General features: G+C 36.7%; 3 protein-coding genes and 1 long non-coding RNA gene across 4 annotated transcripts; all 4 read left to right on the top strand.

The window, feature by feature from the left end:
* The first annotated feature begins 10,925 nt into the window (after positions 1 to 10,925).
* Positions 10,926 to 13,775, top strand: LOC131018104 (putative late blight resistance protein homolog R1A-10). The gene has a single exon (XM_057946827.1). The coding sequence runs from the start codon at positions 10,926 to 10,928 to the stop codon at positions 13,773 to 13,775; it is 2,850 nt and encodes a 949-aa protein (XP_057802810.1).
* A 3,409-nt stretch (positions 13,776 to 17,184) lies between these two features.
* LOC131018103 (putative late blight resistance protein homolog R1B-13) lies at positions 17,185 to 18,354 on the top strand. Its single transcript, XM_057946826.1, has one exon. The coding sequence runs from the start codon at positions 17,185 to 17,187 to the stop codon at positions 18,352 to 18,354; it is 1,170 nt and encodes a 389-aa protein (XP_057802809.1).
* Positions 18,355 to 18,463: 109 nt separating this feature from the next.
* Positions 18,464 to 19,894, top strand: LOC131018102 (putative late blight resistance protein homolog R1C-3). Its single transcript, XM_057946825.1, has one exon. It carries the CDS (start codon positions 18,464 to 18,466, stop codon positions 19,892 to 19,894), a length of 1,431 nt encoding a protein of 476 aa, XP_057802808.1.
* Positions 19,895 to 23,013: 3,119 nt separating this feature from the next.
* On the top strand, positions 23,014 to 25,288 carry LOC131016996 (uncharacterized). The gene is made up of 3 exons (XR_009099299.1): positions 23,014 to 23,218; positions 24,492 to 24,549; positions 24,997 to 25,288. It is a non-coding gene; the product is annotated as an uncharacterized LOC131016996 (long non-coding RNA).
* Positions 25,289 to 25,531: the final 243 nt, after the last annotated feature.

Here is a 25,531-nt window from a genome sequence, read left to right as displayed (position 1 = left end):
AATTCAATTTTTTAAATAAAATTGATATAGACCTCCACAGTTGGTTTAAGACAAAGTAAATTAATAATTGGTGTAAACGTCCACACGAACGTGGCTTGCACTCGTTATTAATTTGCAGCTTTTGTCGGTTAAACTTCTAAATTAAAAATATTTTAATCTTGTGAATAAGTGGGAGTTTTGCATGTAAACGTTCACACTATCGTGACTTGCATGTATTAATTTCTGCGTGTTATTCTGGAAAGGATTAAAATTAATTATTTTAACCTTGAGAATAGTGGGAGCTTCTCGTGTAAACGTCCACACGAACGTGGCTTGCACGGGTTAGTTTTTCATGGATTATTCTAGGAGGGGTTAAAATAAAAGATAGTCATAAAGTTGACTAAACTGTGGTCATAGCTTAGGCGTTTATTTCAAGTACAACTCCCCAACGGAGTCCCTTCTTGAAATTGCGTGGTCTAGTCAAGGTCCGTTTATTGGTCCCATTTTGTCATAAGGATAAGTTGGCAATGGAATGAGACTAAAGACTGGGTGTCTGGTCAAACGAAGAGCACGTAAACGTCCACACGAACGTGGCTTGCGTGTAATTCGATTGGGCTAACGGAGGTTTCAATAATATTGTTTTATCAAAAGGTTACAATATTATTGCTACGAATCTTTATGCAATAACGTGTTTTTTCTAATGTGCGCTTGTTTGTTTATATTTCAGATATGACTGTTACCCCGCTTTTGAATGTTTTATCTGCTAAGCCGCTTACTGGTCCGAATTTTTCGGAATGGAAGCGCAATCTGGGATTTGTCCTAGACGCGGAGGAGTATAAGTTTGTGCTTACTACTCCCGCTCCCGCGAACCTTCATACTCGGTCTTCCGAAGAGCAAAGGGAGGCCCATAAGCGGTGGCATAGGGCGAATAATATGGCGAAAGCTTATATTATGACCACTATGTCTTCTGCGTTGCAGCTGCAACATCAGTCGTTGGAGACTGCGACTGCAATTATGAGGAACCTCGAGGAGCTCTTTGGGGAATCGGACCGATCAGTCCGTTTTGAACTCATGAGGAAACTCATGTCTTCAAAGATGACGGAAGGATCGTCTGTGCGCGAGCACGTGCTTGGAATGATTAATCATTTCAATGAGCTGGACGTGCTCGGTGGAGGAATCGAGGATGCTACTAAGGTAGACATGGTTCTCCACACTCTGCCCAAATCCTACGAAAACTTCCGACTCAATGCCGTAATGGGCAAGAAAAAGTTCACTCTAAATGAACTGCTTAATGAGTTGGTTGCAGCCGAGGGGGTCATGGGAAAGAGTCCACAGGCTTTGGCCACTGCCACAGGACCCAGTTTTCCACCGAAAGGTAGGAAGAAGAAAGGGCCCAATGGCAAGAAAGGCCAAGCAAAAGGTGGGAGCAAGAAGAAGCTAGGCCCGACCGGAGGCGTTGGCAAGCCAAAGGGGAAAGGGAAATGCTTCAAGTGTCAACAAGTAGGACATTGGAAGTCTGACTGTCCCATGATGAAGAAAGCTCAAGGTATTTCTACTGCTCTTGTAACAGAAACATATTCAGTTTCGAGATCTTCCCATCAATGGGTTGTTGACTCGGGTGCAACTGACCATGTTTGTTACACCTTGCAGGGGTTCCTGCGGACAAGGGAGCTTAGTGGAGGCGAGCTGGCACTCTCCATGGGAAATGAAGCAAGCTTACCTGTTGTTTCAATTGGAGATGTGAATTTATTTATTGATGGACATGTTTTAGTTTTGAGAGATGTACTCTATGTTCCGGGTTTTCGGAAAAACTTGATTTCTACCATTCAATTACGAAAGTATGGATATTCTGTTCTTTTAGAAGACAGTGCAGTATTCATCAAAGATGGTCAAGTTTTATTTAGAAGTGCGGCTGATTCTCTTTATACTTTTTCGTGTCCATTCGATTATTCTTCATCTGCTTATACTTTGACTACAAACCAAAAGAAGAGAAAGGCTTCTTCTCTGGAGAACCAAACTCTTCTTTGGCACCTAAGATTGGGTCACATCAATCTAAGGAGGATCCAAAGACTGGTTTCCGATGGTATCTTGGAGTCTCTCCAAGTAGAACCAATCCCAGTCTGCGAATCCTGCATAGAGGGAAAGATGACGACTCGGCCTTTCAAGGCAAAGGGGTATAGGGCCAAAGAAGTGTTGGAACTGGTTCATTCTGACTTGTGCGGACCTATGTCCACTCAAGCTCGTGGAGGGTACGAGTATTTTGTCACTTTCATTGACGATTACTCAAGGTACGGATACATTTACTTGTTGCGCTACAAGTCTGAATGTTTTGACAAGTTTCAAACATTCAAGGCGGAAGTAGAGAAGCGACATGGTAAAAGTATCAAGTCATTGCGATCTGACCGCGGTGGCGAATACCTCAGTAACGAGTTTAGAGCATACTTGTTAGAATCTGGGATTACATCTCAGTTGACTACACCGGGTACACCCCAACAGAATGGTGTAGCAGAGAGAAGAAATAGGACTCTTCTAGAAATGGTTCGTTCGATGATGAGTTTCGCTACCTTACCTGTTTCGTTCTGGGGATATGCCTTAGAAACAGCTGGTTACATTCTAAACTTAGTGCTTTCTAAGTCGGTTGCAAAGACCCCGTCCGAGCTGTGGTCAGGGCGCAAGCCTTCTCTTAACCACATCCGGGTTTGGGGCAGTCCAGCACACGTGCTGAACAAGGATGCCGATAAGTTGAGCCCTAGAACTGAAGTAAAGCTGTTCATAGGATATCCTAGAGGAACGAAAGGTGGTTATTTTTATTGTCCTAAGGATCAGAAAGTCGTTATTAGCACTAACGCAAGATTCTTGGAAGAGGACTATGTAAATAACCACAAAAGTAGGAGCGAAATCATCCTCGGTGAGGTCAAAGACATTGGCACGACAAGTCAACCAACTCAGCCAATTGTGCAAGATGTAGTACCTCAAGTCTCATCAGAAAATGCACAAGCTGTCAATACTGAATCTGCAATAGTGCCACGTCGCAGTGAGAGGGCATCAAAGGGCAAACTGCCCAATCGATATGCGTTTGTCAATGAATCTACGGATTCAGTTGATGATGGGCTTGTCGAAGAAGATCCCTGGACTTACTCAGAAGCACTAGCAGATCCAGATGCTCTTGAATGGGAAGCATGTATGGTTTCTGAATATGAATCCATAACTGCCATGGATGTATACGAGAAATGTTTGCTACCTGTTGGTCGTGAGGCCATTGGCTGCAAATGGGTATACAAACGCAAGAGAGGACCAGACGGGAAGGTTACGGCCTTCAAAGCGAGACTAGTGGCGAAGGGTTATACTCAACGACCTGGTATCGATTATGAGGAAACTTTTTCGCCAGTAGCCATGCTTAAGTCTATTCGAGCTCTCTTGGCCATGGCTGCCCATATGAACCTAGAGGTGTGGCAAATGGATGTCAAGACCGCATTCTTGAATGGGTATCTTGAGGAAGATAGAGACATCTATATGCTACAACCAGAGGGGTTCATCAAGGAAGGTGAGGAGCATCTAGTGTGGAAGCTCAAGAAGTCCATTTATGGACTTAAGCAAGCTTCACGATCCTGGAACAAACGTTTCGATGACGTGGTCAAAACTTATGGTTTTGAGCAGTGTGTCAACGATAGTTGCGTTTATAGGGTCTGTATCGATGGGAGTCTGGTATTCCTTATACTCTATGTGGACGACATACTTCTCATTAGCGATAATGTGAATGTATTGTCTGGCATTAAGGAGTGGTTATCCCAACAGTTTCAAATGAAGGATTTGGGAGAGGCAGCATATATTCTCGGAATAAAGATTGGTCGTGACCGATCTAAGAGAATGTTGAGTTTGTCTCAAACATCCTACATTGACACTGTTTTGGCGCGGTTCAGCATGCAGAATGCCAAGAAAGGTTTTCTACCTTTCAGACATGGTGTTCCACTATCTAAGGCAATGTGTCCCACAACGCCTGAGGAGATAGCGAGCATGAAGATAATTCCCTATGCCTCGGCTGTGGGAAGTCTCATGTATGCGATGCAGTGTACCAGGCCTGATATTTGTTTTGCCGTAGGCATTGCAGCAAGATATCAGGCGAATCCAGGTCAAGCTCATTGGACTGCTGTAAAGCACATACTCAAGTACCTTAAACGGACTAAGGAGTATGCGCTAGTTTACCAGTCTGATGATCTGACACCGGTAGGGTATGTAGACGCCGATTATCAAGGTGATAAGGATAAGAGGCGGTCTACTACTGGCTATGTGTTTAAGTTTGGGGGTGGAGCCATTGTGTGGAGAAGTGTAAAGCAGAAATGCAATTCACTATCTACCATGGAAGCCGAGTATGTAGCTGCTTGTGAAGCTGCTAAAGAGGCTGTATGGCTCAGGAACTTCCTAACTGAGATTGATGTGATTCCTAGTTTGCCGAAGTGCATCACAATTTATTGTGATAACGAGGCGGCTATTGCGAATAGCAAGGATTCAAGATGTCATCAATCCATGAAACACATTGATGGCAAGTATCATTACATTCGGTCTGTGGTCAAGCATGGTGATGTAGCTTTGATGCATATTGCGGGAGTTGATAATCTGGCTGATCCCTTCACGAAGAGTCTTCCTGGTGCGGTGTTCAACAAGCATGTTGAAGGCCTTGGAGTTCGTGGCCTCCCTATACTAAATTAAACTTTAGTATAAGTGGGAGATTTTGTAATAGCTAGAGGATATTATCAGTTTTTCAGTCACATTGTATACTAAAAGTTTGCTTTAGTATAAGTGGGAGAATTGAAGGGTTGTATACTGAAAGCAAGACTTTATGCTTGTATACATTGATTCCTTAGTTCACTGTGATTCTTCTATCTGAAATATTGTTATTGCATAATCCTATTATAGTCCAATTTATCTCATACTATAGATTATATGGTGTGTTGTAGATCACAGAAGATCATATAATCGGAAAAAGTTGAGATATAAATTGAGTTCACAATCGAGGCAACTATGGACGAGTTGCTGGTTTAGATTGTAGCATAAATGGATAAATAGTTTGTCTTGGCTATTTATTTATGCTAGTACCTTCGTGTATTGAACAGGATCACAGTGAGATGAATTCTTATATTCTGACTAATTAAGAATCAAGATCTCGGCGACTTAAATAATCTTAACCTTAGTTGGATTAATCGGTGTAAATAATATATTGACTATTGCTTTGATTTATCATGGGTGAGAGTTCTCTTGAAGCTCAATATACTCGATATTTTGGGTGATAGCAATTATTATTCGACATGCGATTATATTGCAATAAGGAACCGTGTCCTGCTAATAACAGGATGATAATATCCTCTCGAGGAACTTAATAAGTTTATCGTATTAAACCCTGCAGGTGGAATTAGTTCCGATACGATAATAAGTTTAAGTGGTAGCACTCGAGATGTCGTTTATAATTAAACGACTAATTAATTAATTAATTGATCGTCAGAGGAATTAATTAATTAATGGATATTGGATATCTTAAACACGGGGATTAATTAAGTCTAATACTAGCCCCGACTCACCTAAAGAATAAAGAGGTAATTCAGTATTAATTTTCTAGTGGAATAAATTAATACTTGTGTCTCGATTTTATTCTGGGCTGAATAGGAAAATCGAGCACTGGGAGGCCAAACTTTATTCAAGCTAGTAGATCCCCGCTTGGCCCAATAAAGGCTTAACTCCATATGGGGCGTCCGTCCATCTATTTCTCACTTAAGCCTTTGGGCTTTGTTTTAGTTTAATTAGATTATGGGCTTATTATTTAGGATTTTAATACCCAGTATAAATAATAGGTACAGCCCTAATTCTAATTCACTTGTGACATTACGTGAGGTAAAATAGAGAGAAATCTGTGAGAACACAGAAAAGTAAGGCGGCGCGTTTCCCTAGGAAAAGGAGAGGACTTGAAGATCGTTGCCACCCAACGTCAAGTCTTGCCGTGGGAACAAGTTGGAAGATCAACACTGGAGTCGATCATTGCCGGATTTGCAAGTAAGATTCTATCCTCTTGCTATAGGCACATGGTTTTTGTATGTATTCGTTTGATATCCGAAATGGATCACGGGCACGTGAATCATATGTCAAAATATGGTTCCTACAAATCTTAGGCAGAGAAGCAGAATAAAATAAAAGAAAGCGTGTCTATGTTTTTTAAGGTCATGACTATGTTTTTTAAAGCATGTCTTGACTCGGTTTTGTTGACATATATTTCCTAGAATTTTCTTAACTATTGTATGACGTTGACTTTGTTATAAAAAAATTATATTGGATAAAAACGTTTAACACAAGCGTGTTTACTTTTGAGAATTAGCTTAGAGAGATAAAAATAATACTTCCTTTGTCTTATTAATAATGGTCTACTTTTTATTTTTGACGACGATCCTATTGATAATGGCTCAATCTAAAAGTAGAAATAATTAAGGCCTCTAATCCTCCTTAATTCTCATGCCAAACCTACTTTACACTCATGGTCATCACTTGCTTTACACCATAAACTTACTTTACTCATTATCCTTATAATTAGTCCCTACTTACTTTACACCCTAAACATCTTCCTCTCTTTTGAAAATTGAATTTCCTAGTTGGTATTTCAGCGGTTTTGTTAGATGATAACTCCTATATTTTCTTATATTTTCTTCTACTTCTTAACTGTTGTCTGACGTTGACTTGGTTTGAATAGAAGAATAAAAATAATATGGGTTAATTCATTGAAAGAGATATATCATTTTTACATGCTGAGGATTGCCGGCCTCATGAGAGAGAGTGGTGATTTTTTTTTTCCTTTTTGTTTTTTCTTGAATATTTAAAAAGCCATATATCATTTTTACAAGAAAAAGCCATAAAATGGAAAAAAGCCGTTCACAAGAAATTCGTCACATTATAGACGGCATGGGTAAGGACCTTAATTTTATGGACCTTAATCTATATCTATACCTATTATAAAAGAGCCTTGTTTTACAAAATTTGATTTGCCTAATATGTCCCTATTTCTTAATTTATTTTAAGGACAATAGTGTAATATCATATTATTATTATTCTAATCTTTTTTATTTAGTTGATTATTGTCATAATAATGAACATAAAAGAATTCAACTACAATCACAATTCTAAACAAGTTCAATTTTATCTATATTTATCACATATAAATCTATTATTTAAATCCAAAACTTATTATTTTTTTTAAACAAATTTACTATATAAATTCAATAAATTTATAAAGAAAAACTCAACTAAGAATCTAAATCTATATACACAAAAAGATTCGAAAAATGCATAAACACATTGAGAAAAAAAATTTTAGTTAGATAAATAATATCAAATAATAGTATTGTTATCCTTCTACGAAAATAAAATTAGCAAAGTTAAATTACATAAATAATTTGATTGGATAAAAAGGCAAAAACATGGGTGAGACTGATCGAGTGTATGGATGAGAGGGTCGGGGAAGGGTTGGGGCGGCGCGGGTCAGCGGGGTCTGGGCGCAGGTCGCGAGTCTCAGGCCGGTTGAAAATTACGGATAATTCAAAGTAATTATTGTTGTGATGAAAAAATAAAAAAAAATTCCGCGATGATTGTCATTTTTACCCACGAGAACTTGTACTTTTCATTTATTTGGTCAAATAAATATTATCGCAAGATAAGATAACCATTGATATGAAGAAATGTAATGTTTCAATAAATATCATAATATATATATAAAAAGCAAAAAAATATTGTTGCAACTAAGAATTGAACCAATGAGAGATGATAGATGAAGGAGCGTACCACTGAGCTAACAAATGTTATTTGTAGAGTAGCAGATACTTTTTATTTATTCGCTCCTGATGATGAGAACCAGTCTCATGTAAGACCAACTCATATAGAAAAGTTACACATCAATATAAAGGATATTTCATTTAATTCTATTCATCTAATTAATTCGCAATTTGGATTTGAAGTTTTTATACTGACTTCTAGGGTGTTAATTTAAGTTCTATTTTTATTCCTACAAATATTCTATTATTATTACTATAGATATTATTTTAATTTAATACATTAGTATATATTAAAAGTTTTGAATATGATTACATTACTATATATTAAAAGAAAAAATAATTTAAACCCTCAAAATAAAGATTAAAAAAATGTAAATACTTAAGGATATGATTATTAATATATAGGATAACATATCTTCAGAATGTGCACTTAAAAAATTATCATGGATAAATAATATAACACACAACTTTATGCGATATTTCTCTTATTTTGACGTAGATGCTAATTAGTAATTACCACTGGAAGAAGATATGGAAAATAATGCATTAGTTTGACATAAAATAATGCACGACTATTATGATATATTAAAAAATTACTTTAAGCAACATTAATTTGTACATTAATTCATCAAGTAATCGTACTAATTTTTTGTTCAACTTTCAACTTTCAACTTTCAATTTTCAAATTAAATTAATTCATTAGTTTGACAATCTTTTATGTGGAGTTATGTATTCATTTATAGCCTACATACCTAATTCTTTTAAAATAATTAAGAGCTTCTATAAATATTACTCTTAGGAGGCCCTTGCTACCTTATAGATCCATCAAATTATAAAAATATGCATGGCATAAGTTAGGAATGAGACTTTGGGAAGAAGACATATAATTTTGATAGTGTAAGGGGGTGTTTACTATTGAGGGTTAACTTAATAGGGAAAGATAGCATATACACCCTCCGTTCCAGCCAAGACGATACATTTATTTTTCGGCACGGAATTTAAGGGATAAAGTAGGAGAGAGAATGTAATAAAGTGATAAAATAAGAAAGAGAATGTGATAAAGTGATAAAGTAGGAGAGAGAATGTAATAAGAGAATACTTAATTAGTGTTAATTAAGTGTTTAAAATTCCTTATTTTTGCCAAATATAGAAATGTATCATCTTCGTTGGGATGACCCGAAAAGGAATATGTAGCATCTTGGGCGGGACGGAGGGAGTATATGTTAACTCATTATTTATTAAGATGAATTCAAATTTTAAGATATCTCAATACTCTTGATAATTTCTATAGTTTAAGATAACCGGCTTGAGTCTTATCCAATTGAAATGGGATTGGAGAAATCCCATTAATAAGGATAAAAATTCTCAACCTAAACATATGGTTATATGTTTCATATGTAGATTTCTTATAATATGTACTTTTGAAAGTTGAAAATATGTTTTAATTCAACCTATATAATTGTGGTATATAATTTATTATTAACTTAATTTAATAATTATTATCGTGCATCGCATGAAGGGAAAATCGAGTACTATATTAACAATCAATAATCTGTCATTATTTTTCATAAAGTAAAATATTAATTCAATTATGTTAGCCACTGAAATTATTCGTCTGTGAATTAGTCAATAAAATAAATAAAAATAATATTTAATGATTGGTATTTCGATTGTTAAATAAAGAAAAAATTAAAATAAAATGATTCCTTGTTAACGATCGAATATCGAATATCCAATCGTTATTATTTTTAGGGTTAAGGTGCAGATAGGCCCCTCAAGTGGAGGCCCTTAGAGCGTTTCAGTCCCCTTACTAACTGTGTGTGCAAATTGGCCCCCGAACTCAAAAAAACGGTGCAGATCGGCCCCTCTGACTTAACACCGTTATGGGCCGTTAGTCAAGGGGGCGATCTGCACCGTTTTTTCGGAGTTCAGGGGCTAATCTGCACCTTTTAACTTTTTAATTAATTCATCTCTCTCGCTCAAAATTTGATTGTCGTTGTCGCTGATTCAAGCTCCGGCGAGGCCGGCGGAGGGCGCCGCCCCTTTCTTTCTCTCTTGGGCCCTAAACCTCGGAGCTCGCTCGACTGCACACGCTTAGCATCAAGGACAAGCCCTAATTCTCCCATTCCGTCGGAAATCGCCGCCGCAATATCCGGCGAACCCGCCGCCTGGCTTTTCTCGATGAGGAGTCACCTAGCTTTTCTCGATAAGGAATTGCCTCTTTCTCTCAAATCCGGTGATAAAGGCCGATGATGCCCGTCGCCATCTACACTATCGGCGTGCTGTTGAAGAAGGACGCCTTCAAATCAGAGACCAAGGCCAACATGATCTCGATCTCGATTGGGGTCACGATCACCGCCTACGGCGAGGCGAAGTTCGATTCGTTGGGGGTGATTCTGCAATTGGGGGCGGTGACGTTCGAGGGAGAATTCGAGATGTGATTTTTTTTTAATGAACGGTGTACAGATTAGCCCCTGAACTCCAAAAAGGGAAAATGTGTAGATTAGCCCCTGAACTCCAAAAAAGGATCGCCCCCTCTGACTAACGGCCCATAACGGTGTTAAGTCAGAGGGGGCGATCTGCACCATTTTTTTGAGTTCGAGGGCCAATCTGCACACACAGTTAGTAAGAGGACTGAAATGCTCTAAGGGCCTTCACTTGAAGGGCCTATCTGCACCTTAACCCTTATTTTTATAAAAAAAACTGAAAAATAATAATTATCGATTAAATTGGATAATTATTTCTCACTTCAAAATTGGATTAATCATCTTCCAAAGTAATTGTATTGAATTCTACACTAAACAAGTATAGTGAATAATTTATAGATTTCGGTAGAATTAATTTATAATTTTAGAATTGATTTATAGATTCAATGAAATAATTCTAACTATTTCCTCAATAAGAAGTTTAATTGAAATAAGGAGAATCTGTAAGTCAATGGTTATATCTCCTCAATTATTATCAGAAACATTATGTGGCTAGCTTTCTTCTACCTTCAGCTTTCACATTATTGCCAACTGCTAAGATAAGATATAATCGCAAAGGTTTACTAGTCGTTGACGTCCCTAAATTAATATTCTATCAAATTCTTGTCCAAAATTCTCATAATTATACTATGTTTCCCTTCAACTGATATCGATCATGGCGGCCTACGCAGCCTTGGTTTCTCTAATGCATATCATAGACGACCTCGAGCGCCACCATTCTCCTCCGATTTCTCTCAACAAACAACAAGTTCAATCCCTCACTGAAATTATCACGTTCTTGCAGGAGTTTCTCGAAGCTAATAACTCCCCTGTTTCCGACGAAGCAGATCCCTTGCAGATGCGTATTGCAGATGCAGCTTATGCAGCTGAAGACGCCATCGAATCTCATATCGTGGCCAAGATTCAGCTGAGCAGATCCAGAGAATCTTATAACTCTCCTGTTTCCGACGAAGCAGATCCCTTGGAGATGCGTATTGCAGATGCAGCTTATGCAGCTGAAGACGCCATCGAATCTCATATCGTGGCCAAGATTCAGCTGAGCAGATCCAGAGAAACCATTCGCAGCCGCTTCCTCTGCTGCTTTCGAGCTCCAAAGGATCCGAAAACTGTCTCATCAAATCATGATGATGATGAAGAGATGAACTTGTTTCAAGATGTGCAAAATATGATAGAAGAAATGGATCAGATCAAGAGTTTGGCGATGCAGAGGAATACAGAGAAGGTGGTGCTCCATGATACGCGGCGTAGCTTCGTCTCTGCTTCTTCTTCCACTGGGAACAACAGTAGTGGCATGGTGGTGTGGTCTGAGGGTGTCGTGAATGGAATCTTGGAAAGGCTCGTTTCGGACCAACGCGAGCGCCAATGCATCCCGATCACAGGAATGGGCGGGATAGGTAAGACCACTCTTGCCAAAACTGTTTATTCGAAGAAAATTATTGAGCAGCGTTTTGATGTTTGTGCTTGGGCTACTATTTCTCAACAATACAACACAAGGGAAATTCTTTGTGAACTTGTTTCTCAAGCCACTAAAAAAACCAAGGAACAACTGAGTGAAAAGAGTGAAGATGGACTAGGATTAGAGCTCTACCAGCATTTGATAGGTAGAAGGTTTCTAATTGTGATGGATGATATGTGGAGTATCGATGCATGGGATAGGATACATCGTTTCTTTCCCGAAAATGAGAACTGTAGTCGGATATTAGTGACGACTAGGCTTTCCCACTTGAGTTCCCAATTGAACAACAATTATAGCCTTCAAATGGAATTTTTAGATGAGGTTAGAAGCTGGGAACTGTTCTCAAAAACTGTGTTTGGGGTTGGAAGTTGCCCTCATGAGTTAGAGAAAATTGGAAAGAAAATAGTCGAGAATTGCAGAGGACTTCCTTTATCAATTGTTGTAGTGGCGGGTATTTTGAAAAATAGGGAACACACTCTAGGAGTTTGGGAATCAATTAGGAAGAACTTAGCTTCAGAAGTGAATTTGGAGAATGATAAGCATTGCTTGAAACTGTTGAAAGTGAGCTACAATCATTTGCCACTTTATTTAAAGCCATGTTTTTTGTGTATGGGAATGTTTGAGGAGGATGATTCGGTTAGAGTATCAACACTCGTGAAGTTATGGGTTTCAGAAGGATTTTTAAAACCCATGAATGGCAAAAGTTTGGAAACTATTGCCATAGAGTTCTTGCATGACTTGGTTGATAGAAATCTCATTCTAGTTGGTGAAGTGGGGTCTACAGGAAACATAAAATTTGTCAAAATTCATGATTTGTTGAGGGATTTATGCTTGAACCAGAGCAAGAAAGATGGGTTCTATCATGTGATAGGGCAATCTAGTCCTCGAGGCATAAGTAGCCAACGCTGCGTTGTTATACCCAGGAACACGCCAAAGAAGAAAGTCCTTGACGACTTGCAGTCTATGCCACGTGCTCGTTCCATTATCAGTGAATATGGGAATGTCCCCCATATTAGGAATTCGGGGTTGCTTAGAACATTTTATGCATACAGAAAGTTTCGTTATGATGGATATGAAATCTTGATTAAGTCCCTTGCGTCTCAGTATGTTAACTTGCGCCACCTTGCTGTTAAAGTTAATAGCATATCCTCGATCTTTACCTCGTTTATTCGCTTCTGGAATCTGCACATATTGATTGTTTTTTGTTGGGAGGAGTTCACTGCACCTGCTGAGATTTGGAGAATGCCACAACTTAGGCATATTGAAATGACTGGAGGAAGATTTTATCTTCCAGAACCTACGAGTGATGATGTCGTCGTCATGGAGAATCTACTGGTGCTTAAGGGAATAGCAAATTTCAAGTGCAGTGAAGAGGTGGTTAAGAGAATTCCCAATATCAAAAAATTGGGGATAGTGTATTTTGGGAGAGGGGGAATCGAGCAAGATGATTATTATTGTCTGAACAATATCAAACGTCTGTGTAAATTGGAATCCCTCCAAGTAAATTGTGCGAATGATTTTAGAGCTGCTCCGTATGCGCTTACATTCCCCCAAAGCCTCAAGAAGTTGACTCTTGAGATGAATCGTGGCTTTGAATGGGAAAAAATGTTGGAAAAGATAGGTGCATTGCCCTTTCTCGAGAAGTTTGAGTTGTGCGCGGGTTGCTTTGGAACAGGCAAGTGGGAAATGGTTGAAGGCCAGTTCCCTTCCCTCAAATACTTGGGATTGCATTTTTGTCCTAGTTTGGAGCATTGGACTGTGGAATCGAGCTCCATCTTTCCACGCCTTGAGAAGCTTCATCTTTCTAATATGCGACAGTTGAAGGAGATCCCGACTCAAATTGGAGACATACCGACGCTGCAAAAGATAAGTATGAAAGATTGTGGCGAATCTGCTGTGATGTGCGCAAAGGCGATTGTAGAGGATCAAGTGGAATTACAAGGGGAAGATCTTCCATTTCATGTTCAAGTTTGGGTTCAGCGTAAGAACGAAGCACTAGTGCAGAGCTTGGCAGGTCCCAACTTCGAAGTGTATGTATTACCGTATTAGCTAGCTAGATTTTACCACCATTATCTCTCTTGTTTTCGTGTGTTTGCTTATTTGTCTTCAATCCTCTTCCCTCTTACCTCTTATCATCTCCCAACAAAGAGAGAGAGAGATGGTTCTCAACAAGGGGCAATGTATTTATCTTTCCCAACATGTCATCCAACGCCAACTCGTCGTTCATCTCGAATATCAACTTCTTAAGAGAGTGTGGGAAGGTAATCTTAGGCAGAGAAGCAAAATATATAATAAACAAAGCTAACAAACACTACAAGAATACTTCATATTACTATAATGTGCAACGACTAACTAGTGTCGCCCGAAAAGGAGGTTGTGTCTCCAAAATTAAGAAGAGAGAGAGAGAGAGATTGAGAGAGAAATGATAGGGTTGGGCTCAGTTTTCATTCTTAATTAGACTTGGGCCTTTTCTTTTATGGTTTTTATTGGGCTTTAGCCCACTAAGGCAAGGCTGCTATTTTACTCCTATCCATTGTGATTGTGAAAAATTGTAAAGAGGTGTTTGATTTGAATGATAATAGATGATTGATAAAACAATTCAATTTAATTGAATAATTGGCTGTATGTTTTGACCGATGATGAATAGCTTTTGCTATATAGTAATTGGTTAGTTCTATACTATGAGTGAATTTTTGGTAGAAAGTATTCAATATCACTTAAGATCCACTGTACCCAGACCCTGAAAGAGAATACAACCCCCTTGAGAACGTGCGGGAACTTTCGCTGGCAACAGACTTCTTTTGCAATAAAAGAATGGTGGAAATGATTTCAAACATTAAAAAGTTGGGAATTTGTTACTCCAAGGAGAAGTTTGATGTGGATGCATGCGCGCTATCGCTTCAACAATCTTAAATATCTATGTGAACTTGAGAAATATCTATATAAATAATACTATTCTGGGTTCGGATCAATTTGATTGTACGGTACACCCAAGTGTACCCAAGATTTTGTGTTAAGCCTAAATATATGGATGGAGTCATGAAGTCATCAGTTTCAAATTTAGTTTTTTCCAAAACAATTGGTGAAAATGCACACACCTTGGCCTAAGCATCTTCCTCTCGTTTGAAAATTTAATTTCCTAGTTGGTATTTTAATGGTTTAGTTAGATGACTCCTATAGTTTCTTATATTTTTTTTCAGCCGCGAAGTTTTGAATTGCTCAAATAAAAGAAGGCAAATAGTTGATGGTATGAGTATTTTCGTGGACAACCTTCAATTTAATTTTCATTCAAGGAGCATCATTTGGTGATGTTTGTTTGAGCAAATTCATGACTCTTCTACTTCTTTTTCATGTTGTTGTAATTGATGCTCTGTTCATGTATATATTTCCGACAGCTGAATAGGGATGGCAATCGGGTACGACGGGTACGGATAGTGACTATTCATACCCATACCCACGAACTAAATGGATAGTGATTTTTAACCACGAAACTATCCATGGATATCAAATGGTATCCAAACCCGTCACCCGCGGAAACTCGCTACGTGTCAGGTATCCGTCACCCACCATCCGTCGGATACCCGCCACCCACTATCCATTGAATACCCACGAAATAAAATTTAATTATAAATTTATAAATTTATGGGTTTGGGTTTGGGTTTGAGTTTAGGTTTAGGTTGGAGCTTTGGGAGGAAACGGTTGAATTAGTTGGGCCTTAGGCTTTAGATTCTGTTTGGGTGTTTTTTTAAGATATGATATGTTCACACATATCTCAAATGTATATTCAAAGCCCATATTTTAGGATTTTTTGTGGGTATTTTCGCGAATATTTTTCGCGGGTAAACGGGTTTCGCGGGTATGGATAGTAAGTATCCAAATCCATACCCACGAACTAAATGGATAGTGAATCGCAACCACGAAACTATCCGTAGATATAAAATGCCTCTCAAACCCACCCTAATAGGTTCGGATTTTCGCGGGTATCCATTACCCGCGGGTAAATTGTCATCCCTACAGCTGAATGTGGTGGATTAATCAGCATGTACTTATTGTATGCATAATGTATTGCCGGAGAAGAGAGAGAGAAATTCAAGTGAGAGGGTTGGGCCCTCTTTTTCATTATTAGACTTGGGACTTTTCTTTTAGTTTTATTGGGCTTATTTGTAAACTATATACTTATTTTCTTTTTATTTGTAGTTATAATAATATTCATCTTAAATATATTTAGTTAAAATTAATTTTTTATTATATTTATAAATATTATAATTGAGTTAGTATCAATTTTATATAAATATAGAAATATAAAAATGTTTCTCGTGCATTGCAGGAGGGCAAATGCTAGTATTTCTTTAAAAAATACCTTCTCTGTCCCAACTTTTAGTATTCATCTTTCTTTTTTTGGTTGTCCCACATTTTGGTATCCATTTATATTTTTAGTAAAAGTAGGTCGGACCCTTGCTCAACTTTAATTATTTTAACACTCACATGAAAGGTGAGACCCTTATTTCACTTACAACACACACAACCACTTTATTAAAACTCGTGGCACTCTCAAATGGATACTAAAAGCTGAGACATAGGTTGTAGTAATCAACTAATATTCGATCGTCTATTGAAACAAAAAAATATAAATAAAAAAGACCGTCTATTGAAACAAAAAAATATAAATAAAAAAGACCATTATTAGCAGTTAATTTTTGTTAAAAATAATAAAATAAGTAAATACTATTTTAACAATCAAATAATCTGTCATTATTATTTTCATAAAATAAAATATTATATCAATTATGTTAGCCGATGAAATTATTCAGTTGTGAATTAGTCAATAAAATAAATAAAAATAATATTTAACGATTGATATTTCGATTGTTAAATATAAAGAAATTAAAATAAAATTATCCTTTGTTAACGATCGAATATTCAGTCATTATATTTTTTTAAAAAAACTTAAAAAATAATACTTATCGATTAATTTGGATAATTATTTCTCACTCCAAAATTGGATTAATCATCCTACAAAGTAATTGCGTTGAATTCTACACTAAACAAGTATCGTGAATAATTTATAGATTTCGGTAGAATTAATTTATAATTTCAGTAGAATTGGTTTATAGATTCAATGAAATAATTCTCACTATTTTCGCAATAAGGGTTAAATTGGAGCATCGCATTGCTGAGGCAATCCATTGGAGCATGCCATTGAAATAAGGAGAATCTGTCCGCTTTCACATTGAAATAAGTCAATGGTTATATATATCTCCTCAATTATTATCACAACCATTCGCTTTCACATTATTGCCAACTGCTATGATAAGATATGTCACCTAAAATATGACCAATTAAGACTGAGTTGCTAGCCATTATGTTAGTATAAATAAGAAGCTAAATTAAGATTCTATCAAATTCTTGTCCAAAATTCTCATAATTATACTCTGTTTCCCTTCAACTGATATCGATCATGGCGGCCTACGCAGCCTTGGTTTCTCTAATGCATATCATAGACGACCTCGAGCGCCACCATTCTCCTCCGATTTCTCTCAACAAACAACAAGTTCAATCCCTCACTGAAATTATCACGTTCTTGCAGGAGTTTCTCGAAGCTAATAACTCCCCTGTTTCCGACGAAGCAGATCCCTTGGAGATGCGTATTGCAGATGCAGCTTATGCAGCTGAAGACGCCATCGAATCTCATATCGTGGCCAAGATTCAGCTGAGCAGATCCAGAGAAACCATTCGCAGCCGCTTCCTCAGCTGCTTTCAAGCTCCAAAGGATCCGAACACTGTCTCATCAAATCATGATGATGATGAAGAGATGAACTTGTTTCAAGATGTGCAAAATATGATACAAGAAATGGATCAGATCAAGAGTTTGGCGATGCAGAGGAATACAGAGAAGGTGGTGCTCCATGATACGCAGCATAGCTTCGTCTCTGCTTCTTCTTCCACTGGGAAGAACAGTAGTGGCATGGTGGTGTGGTCTGAGAGTGTCGTGAATGGAATCTTGGAAAGGCTCGTTTCGGACCAACGCGAGCGCCAATGCATCCCGATCACAGGAATGGGCGGGATAGGTAAGACCACTCTTGCCAAAACTGTTTATTCGAAGAAAATTATTGAGCAGCGTTTTGATGTTTGTGCTTGGGCTACTATTTCTCAAAAATACAACACAAGGGAAATTCTTTGTGAACTTGTTTCTGAAGCCACTACAAAAAGCAAGGAACAACTGAGTGAAAAGAGTGAAGATGAACTAGGATTAGAGCTCTACCAGTATTTGTCAGGTAGAAGGTTTCTAATTGTGATGGATGATATGTGGAGTATCGAAGCATGGGATAGGATACAACGTTTCTTTCCCGAAAATGAGAATTATAGTCGGATATTAGTGACGACTAGGCTTTCCCACTTGAGTTCCCAGTTGAACAACAACTATAGCCTTCAAATGGAATTTTTAGATGAGGTTAGAAGCTGGGAACTCTTCTCAAAAATTGTGTTTGGGGTTGGAAGTTGCCCTCATGAGTTAGAGAAAATTGGAAAGAAAATAGTAGAGAATTGCAGAGGACTTCCTTTATCAATTGTTGTAGTTGGGGGTATTTTGAGAAATAGGGAACACTCTAGGAGTTTGGAAATCAATTAGAAAGAACTTAGCTTCAGAAGTGAATTTGGAGAATGATAAGAATTGCATGAAACTGTTGAAAATGAGCTATAATCATTTGCCAGTTTATTTAAAGCCATGTTTTTTGTATATGGGAGTGTTTGAGGAAGATGATTCGGTTAGAGTCTCTACACTCGTGAAGCTATGGGTTTCTGAAGGATTTTTAAAACCCATGAATGGGAAAAGTTTGGAAACTATTGCCATAGAGTTCTTAAAGGACTTGATTGATAGAAATCTCATTCTAGTTGATAAAGTGGGGTCTACAGGAAACATAAAATTTGTCAAAATTCATGATTTGTTGAGGGATTTATGCTTGAACCAGAGCAAGAAAGATGGGTTCTATCATGTCATAGGGCAACATGCTCCTCGAGGCATAAGTAGCCTACGCCGCGTTGTTATATCCAGGAACGCGCCAATGATGGAAGTCCTTGACGACTTGCAGTCTATGCCACGTGCTCGTTCCATTATCAGTGAATATGGGAGGATCCCGTGTATTAAGTATTCTAGGTTGCTTAGAACATTACATGCATACAAGTTTCATTATTTTGGAGATGAAAGCTTGATCAAGTCCCTTGCGTCTCAGTATGTTAACTTGCGCCACCTTGCTGTTAGAGTTGGTAGCATGTCCTCGATCTTTACCTCGTTTACTCGCCTCTGGAATCTGCACATATTGATTGTTTCTTGTTTTGAGATGTTCACTGCACCGGCTGATATTTGGAGAATGCCACAACTTAGGCATATTGAAATGATCACTGGAGGAAGATTTTATCTTCCAGAACCTTCGAGTGATGATGTCGTAGTCATGGAGAATCTACTGGTGCTTGTGGGAATAGCAAATTTCAAGTGCAGTGAAGAGGTGGTTAAGAGAATTCCCAATATCAAAAAATTCGGGATAAATTATTTTTGTAGACGGGGAATCGAGCAAGATGATTATTATTGTCTGAACAATATCAAATGTCTGTGTAAATTGGAATCCCTCCGCGTAGATTGTTGGGATGATTTTGTAGCTTCTCTGTATGCGCTCACATTCCCCCAAAGCCTCAAGAAGTTGACTCTTGACATGAATGATTACTTTCAATGGGAAAAACTGTTGGAAAAGATAGGTGCATTGCCCTTTCTCGAGAAGTTCAAGTTGTGGTACGGGTGCTTTGGAACAGGCAAGTGGGAAATGGTTGAAGGCCAATTCCCTTCCCTCAAATACTTGGAATTGCATTCGTGTCCCAGTTTGCAGCATTGGACTGCGGAATCGAACTCCATCTTTCCACGCCTTGAGAAGCTTCATCTTGATGATATGCGACAGTTGAAGGAGATCCCGACTCAAATTGGAGACATACTGACGCTGCAAAAGATATGGTTGGAGAATTGTGGCGAATCTGCTGTGATGTGCGCAAAGGAGATCGTAGAGGAACAAGTGGAATTACAAGGGGAAGATCTTCCATTTCGTGTTAAAGTTTGGCTTCCGCGTGAGAACGAAGCAGTGCAGAGCTTGGCAGGCCCCAACTTCGAAGTATATGTGTATTAGCTAGCTAGGTTCTACCACTATTATCTCTCTTGTATTTGTTTGTTTGCTTATTTTTCTTTAATCCTCTTCCCTCTCACCTCTTATCATCTCCCAACACTACAAGAATACTTCACATTACTATAATTGTGCAGCGACTAATTAGTGTCACCCGAGAAGGAGGCTGTGTCTCCAAAATTAAGAGGAGAGAGAGAGAGATTGAGAGAGAAATGATAGGGTTGGGCTCACATTTCTCATTCTTAATTAGACTTGGGCCTTTTCTTTTATGGTTTTTATTGGGCTTTAGCCCACTAAGGCAAGGCTGCTATTTTACTCCTCATCCCTTGTGATTGTGAAAAATTGTAAAGAGGTTTGATTTCATTTAACATAAAAACATGCTTCACTTGAAAAAAAATCAAGATGCATAAAACTAACCATTCAAATTAGATGTCAAATATAATAAGGGAATCCCTAGCTAATTTCATCATCGTCAGTATCAATTCAATCCTCATAAAAATATAGAGAAATTTTGAACTAAAAAATTATTGATGTCATTTGAAGACGGTTATCCTATTTACAATTATTATTTCGAAACGTATGTTTCTCCGTTCCGAAAAAATTATTATTCAGTTATTTTGTTACCGAATGTCCTAAAGCTAAAATTGAAAATGTGATCAGACAAATCCAGAACATGAGCTTCAAGAGCCTTTGATAAATTTTGAATTTAATAAATCCTCTATATTAATTTGAGAATAAAATAGATAAATTTTAAAAGTTGGAATAGACATAAACGAAATGTTGAGATAGAATGTGATATTAACCCAAGCAATAATATAAAAATATCTTATTGTGAGAACTGTAATTAAGAAATTATTATTGATTTTCTTTGAATTCTAAAGCATGGCGACCATCGCGTCATCACTCGTTCTGTTAAACAAGAACTTTTATCCATCCGCGTCCAAGCTGTTGTCTTGCTATTGAATGTCAAACATTATCCTAACAAAGAAACAATCAGAGATACGGACCAAAAATGCAAGTAGGCATTGAATTAGTGGACGAAAGGAGTAAATGAAATCTGAGACCCGCAAATGCAATAGGCCCTTTTATTTTTCTCTCTATTTTCTCTAAATCACTCATAGTCATAATGGATTCAGGCACCCCATGAGAAGACATTGCTTCGACGTTTGCTCGAGAAATTACAGTCAACAGAAATTTACCAAATCAAAGCAAAACGAAATTGAAAAAAAAGAGAGAAAGGGATATAGAGTATTCCTAGTTAGGGATGTCAATGCAGCCCGAAACCCGTGGGCCGACCCGAATAACCCGACAAAATTAGAGGGTTAGGGTTGAAAAATCGCAACCCGAAAAAACCTCTAGCCCGATTAGCCCGCACCCGACTAACCCGGAACCCGATAGGGCTAGCCCGAAAACCCGATGGGCTGGCCCGGTGGGCTGACAGAATTGTGACTGATGCATCCAGTTACAACTTCTGCTATGTTTAGATCTATGATATTTGCTTAAATATATATATGTAGCCTTATTAAAAAAAGTGAAATTAATTAGTTAGAATATATATGTGTGTGTGTGCAATCTCATTAAGAAAAGTGAAATTAATTACGGATTTTTTGTAGAAATTGATTATTAGTATCTCATTAGTTAGAAATTAATTATTAGTATCTCATTTTAAAGTGATACCAAATTTTTTTTTTTCTGGTCAATGAGACGTGTATGGCAAATCCACCAATTATTCAATAATAATCCAGATTGATTCTAGTGCATTGATACATTTTAAATTTTACTATCTCATTTTAATATAATTTTGTTTATGTAATCTTGAATATATTATATTTTTGCATTTCATGTTTTGCTATATAATTTTATATCTTTAATATCTATGTATATATTTTATACATTATACATTAGATCATTAGGAATAATAAAATACAAATGATAATTTTATTTTTACGCCTTTAACCTGATTAGCCCGATGGGCTAGCCCGAAACCCGAAAGTTTAGGGTTAGGGTTGAAGATTTACAACTCGAAAAAATCTCCAACCCGATTAGCCCGCACCCGACTAACCCGGAACCCGATAGGGCTAGCCCGAAAACTCGGTGGGCTGGCCCGATTGACATCCCTATTCCTAGTAATGGTTGTGAAGAAGCGAGACCTGGAGGAAAATGAAGAATGGAGAAAAGAAATATGTAGGAAAAGACTTAAATACCCTTGTTGTAACCTTATAAATAGAGCTTTGCATTGTGTTTGATGATATGACGTGAAATATAGAGAAAACTACTTTCGTTCTCTTTGCTTTGGTACTTGAAAACAGGTGATTAAACGAACCATGCATACAACGTAGATCTTAGGTTAACATTTTTTGAACTCATCATGTAAGATTTATTTATAGGTTTATATGATTATTTAATAGTATTTGATTTATCTATAAGTTCGTATAATTATTTAATACTAATTTTTAGATCTATTAAATTTTGCTATCCTACGTTTATTCATTTGAAGTTTATAAAAATAGAAATCTGAAAATTAAAATTATAAAATATGTATAGAATTCGTATATACTAATTTATAGTGATGTTTTAGATTTGAATTTCATATATTAATTTTATGTTTAACAAACATAAAGATTCGAACATGCAGTAAAATTTATCTATAAGTTTGTATGTGTAACACCCGGCATTTTCACTACAGTTTATATTATTAATATTATTTTCTATTTTCTATTATTTAAAAGAATAAAGAAGTAGAATCACTGAGATGAGATGATATATTATTATAATACCATGAGCTTTTAATTCAGTGATTGCATAATTTGAATAATTAAGTGTTCTTGCATCCTTTATTAATTTTATTCTTGGAAGCAAGTTTACAATTCCTAGTGAAGGGATTATTTTATTATTTTTAGAGTTGAGAATGGTGATAAATACGAAATATTATTAGTCGACTTATTGCTCGACTAATTGAAGTGACGGATGTTATTTAATTTTTGTGTAAGTTGTTTGTATTTTTAAATTATATACATATAGTTAAAAATGTTAAGAATATTACATTAATGTTAATTGAGTGATGTAATAACTCTATACATACGTGTTTTTCATACTTGGATCATGATCAAGCCTTTCGTAGGCTTTAAGGAATTATATTGTCCAAATTATTTTAATTCTTGTTAGGGCAGCCGCCAAACAAGACTTATGAGAAAAGCCAAATATTTTCTTCTTCCCCTGCAAGTCTCGGTCCCTTCCTCTGTTCTTCATTTTGAGTTTTTCTCTTTCTAGCCAAGCTCCAAGAATCACTCCAAAAATCACACCTATATTCATCCAGAAACGTATATTAAGGTGAGAAATCTTGGATTAAGTCTTATTGATAGTAGAATCGAAGAAAATTCTCCCATCTCTTCTTCTTGCTATTTCGAGAAATAGGCTGTTGTGGAAGAAAACGATTTTGCCTCTTGTATCATGTTGATTACTACATGTTTCAAGTTAGTAATTGTTTAGAATTAAGTAGTATGATGAAAGAAATCAGAACCCTACCCCAAAGATTCGAGTTTTGACTCCCTCAAGAACCCTAGAATTTCATCTTCTTTATTTCCATCAATTGGCTGCATATATATATTTATATGTTTGTGAGGGAATCATTGAGATTTATTTGAGTTTCTATTTGCAAGAAATCATGATTTTCTAATAGTTTAGTTTCAATTGATTTGGGAATTTTTGTTATAGGATAGCTACTTGCTTGATGCTTGTGTGATTGTACTTGGGGATTGTGAAGTGAGATTATATGATAGAAATTGGGGGACGTCAAGCATGTTATTATATGTTGGTGTGTTAAACCATTCTAGTATATATTAAGATGATGTAATTGAGTTCCTACAACCTTATTTGGCAGAGATATGAGTTATATATTAAGTTGCAACAGAAAATGTGTTGCTGTCAGGTTTTGCTGGACGAACCAGTGTCTTGTGAGGGGTTTTCGGGAGTGTTCCTTTGGTCCAAATGACTTGAAATTTTTACAGTGATAACTTCATTATGAGTATTATATCTCTGCAAAATTTCAGCTGAATCCGAGACCTCTAGATAGGTCAAACAATTTTCTTAAAAGTACTGCGCGAAGCAGCGAAGTTCAGTGGCAGATTCTGCCTTTTGTGATATAATTTTTCATACACTTGATGTATTGTATTTTTGTAACTTTCTAATAAAAATAGACTTTGAGAGATTTCTAAAAATGTAAAGCTTGTATTTTTTCTTTAAAGAGGTTGATTTTATATGATATTTCAAAGTTGAGATTCATATATGATTACATATTTGAAGTTGCTTACATGGGATAGTTGAGTAGAACTATGCTTAAGTCATTGGTCAATTATTGAATTGATGTTTTAGATATTAATTGTAAGCTAATCTATATAGAATGGGTTAGTTTACTCTTACTTTTTCAACTTGAGATATCCCAAGAGATATGATGTTATTGTTTGTTTTTAGTTAGTTAAGTCCATATAAGTAGAATACTCAGATTAGAGGATGCAACTTTCAAGTGATAGAGTTTCATTCAAGATTTACTTTTTATTTACTTACTTATTATCCAATCTTACCTGGGAACCTCATTATAATGAAGGTTCGAGTGGCAGTGTAGAATGAACAAGCAAAGACTTTTATTTCATTAAGCGTATCAGGTGGGCTTACTAACTCAAGAAGTAAAGATGCATACTTTATTATATAAAGTTTGAGTGTATGCATTTATTTTCTAATTATTGACTTGCCAATATTTGAGATTTGTATGATACCATCTACATAGAAGAACGAATTCGGGTCCTGAGCGAGTCAGGATTTGTGTACACAGAGTTGACAGTTAACCTTTGTGTTAGCTTGTCATCGTGTTTGAGAAGGAGGCCTACTTCTCAACACTCAGAGTTATATGATGCGTAGATATGGTACATGTTATGATGATTATAGAGAAGTTTTACAGTTTTGCATACACAGGTTATTTAAATAAAACTCCTGTGTGATGTTTGAGATGGCAAGTTCAATATATAGCTCTAAGAGCAAGCTTTAAAGTTATTTCGGCATGACCACTGAGTGCTTTTTGGTACTCAGCCCTGCGTATGTTTCTAAATATGCAGGTTAAGCTGTGGTGCAGATGGAAGCGAGCAGAGCAAATTCTTTGATGTATATGTATTAAACCAGGCTCAGGATTCCATGTCCTCATACATGTAATCCACATGAATTATTCCGCTGCAACACTTAGTCTATTCTACCTTATCGATGTGTTGTATATATTTTAAATCAATAGCTTTGAGAATTATGTCACTTGAAAGTTAGACAACTTGTCGTTGTGTATTGCAAGTTGTTTACTCATGAGTTTTAAAAGTGATTGCTTATGATTATCCAATATTAAAGTAATTCATCGTTAAAGCGGGTTCATTATTATTTTTGAAATCTCTTTTCTTTTGCATTTTCTTACTCCCTTTCCCAGTCACACCTTTCCCCGGCTTAACTATACACTAGCTTAGGCCGGGCTGTGACAGTATGACTATTTAATGGTGTAGGATTTTTATCAATAAGTGTATATAATAATTTTTAGATGTAGAGATTGATTACAGATTTATAAATAAATAAGAATAAATGACAATTGAGGAAAATTGAAATATAATGATT

The sequence above is a fragment of the Salvia miltiorrhiza genome, chromosome 3 (genome assembly GCF_028751815.1).
Source record: "Salvia miltiorrhiza cultivar Shanhuang (shh) chromosome 3, IMPLAD_Smil_shh, whole genome shotgun sequence".
Lineage (NCBI taxonomy): Eukaryota > Viridiplantae > Streptophyta > Magnoliopsida > Lamiales > Lamiaceae > Salvia > Salvia miltiorrhiza.
Note: the sequence above shows the minus strand (reverse complement) of the source record. Positions and strands in the feature narration are given on the sequence as shown.

What these genes read in the sequence shown, in the direction of transcription:
- LOC131018104 (XM_057946827.1), top strand. Translation starts at nt 10,926, where the DNA reads ATGGCGGCCTACGCAGCCTTGGTTTCTCTAATGCATATCATAGACGAC.
- LOC131018103 (XM_057946826.1), top strand. Translation starts at nt 17,185, where the DNA reads ATGGCGGCCTACGCAGCCTTGGTTTCTCTAATGCATATCATAGACGAC.
- LOC131018102 (XM_057946825.1), top strand. Translation starts at nt 18,464, where the DNA reads ATGGGAGTGTTTGAGGAAGATGATTCGGTTAGAGTCTCTACACTCGTG.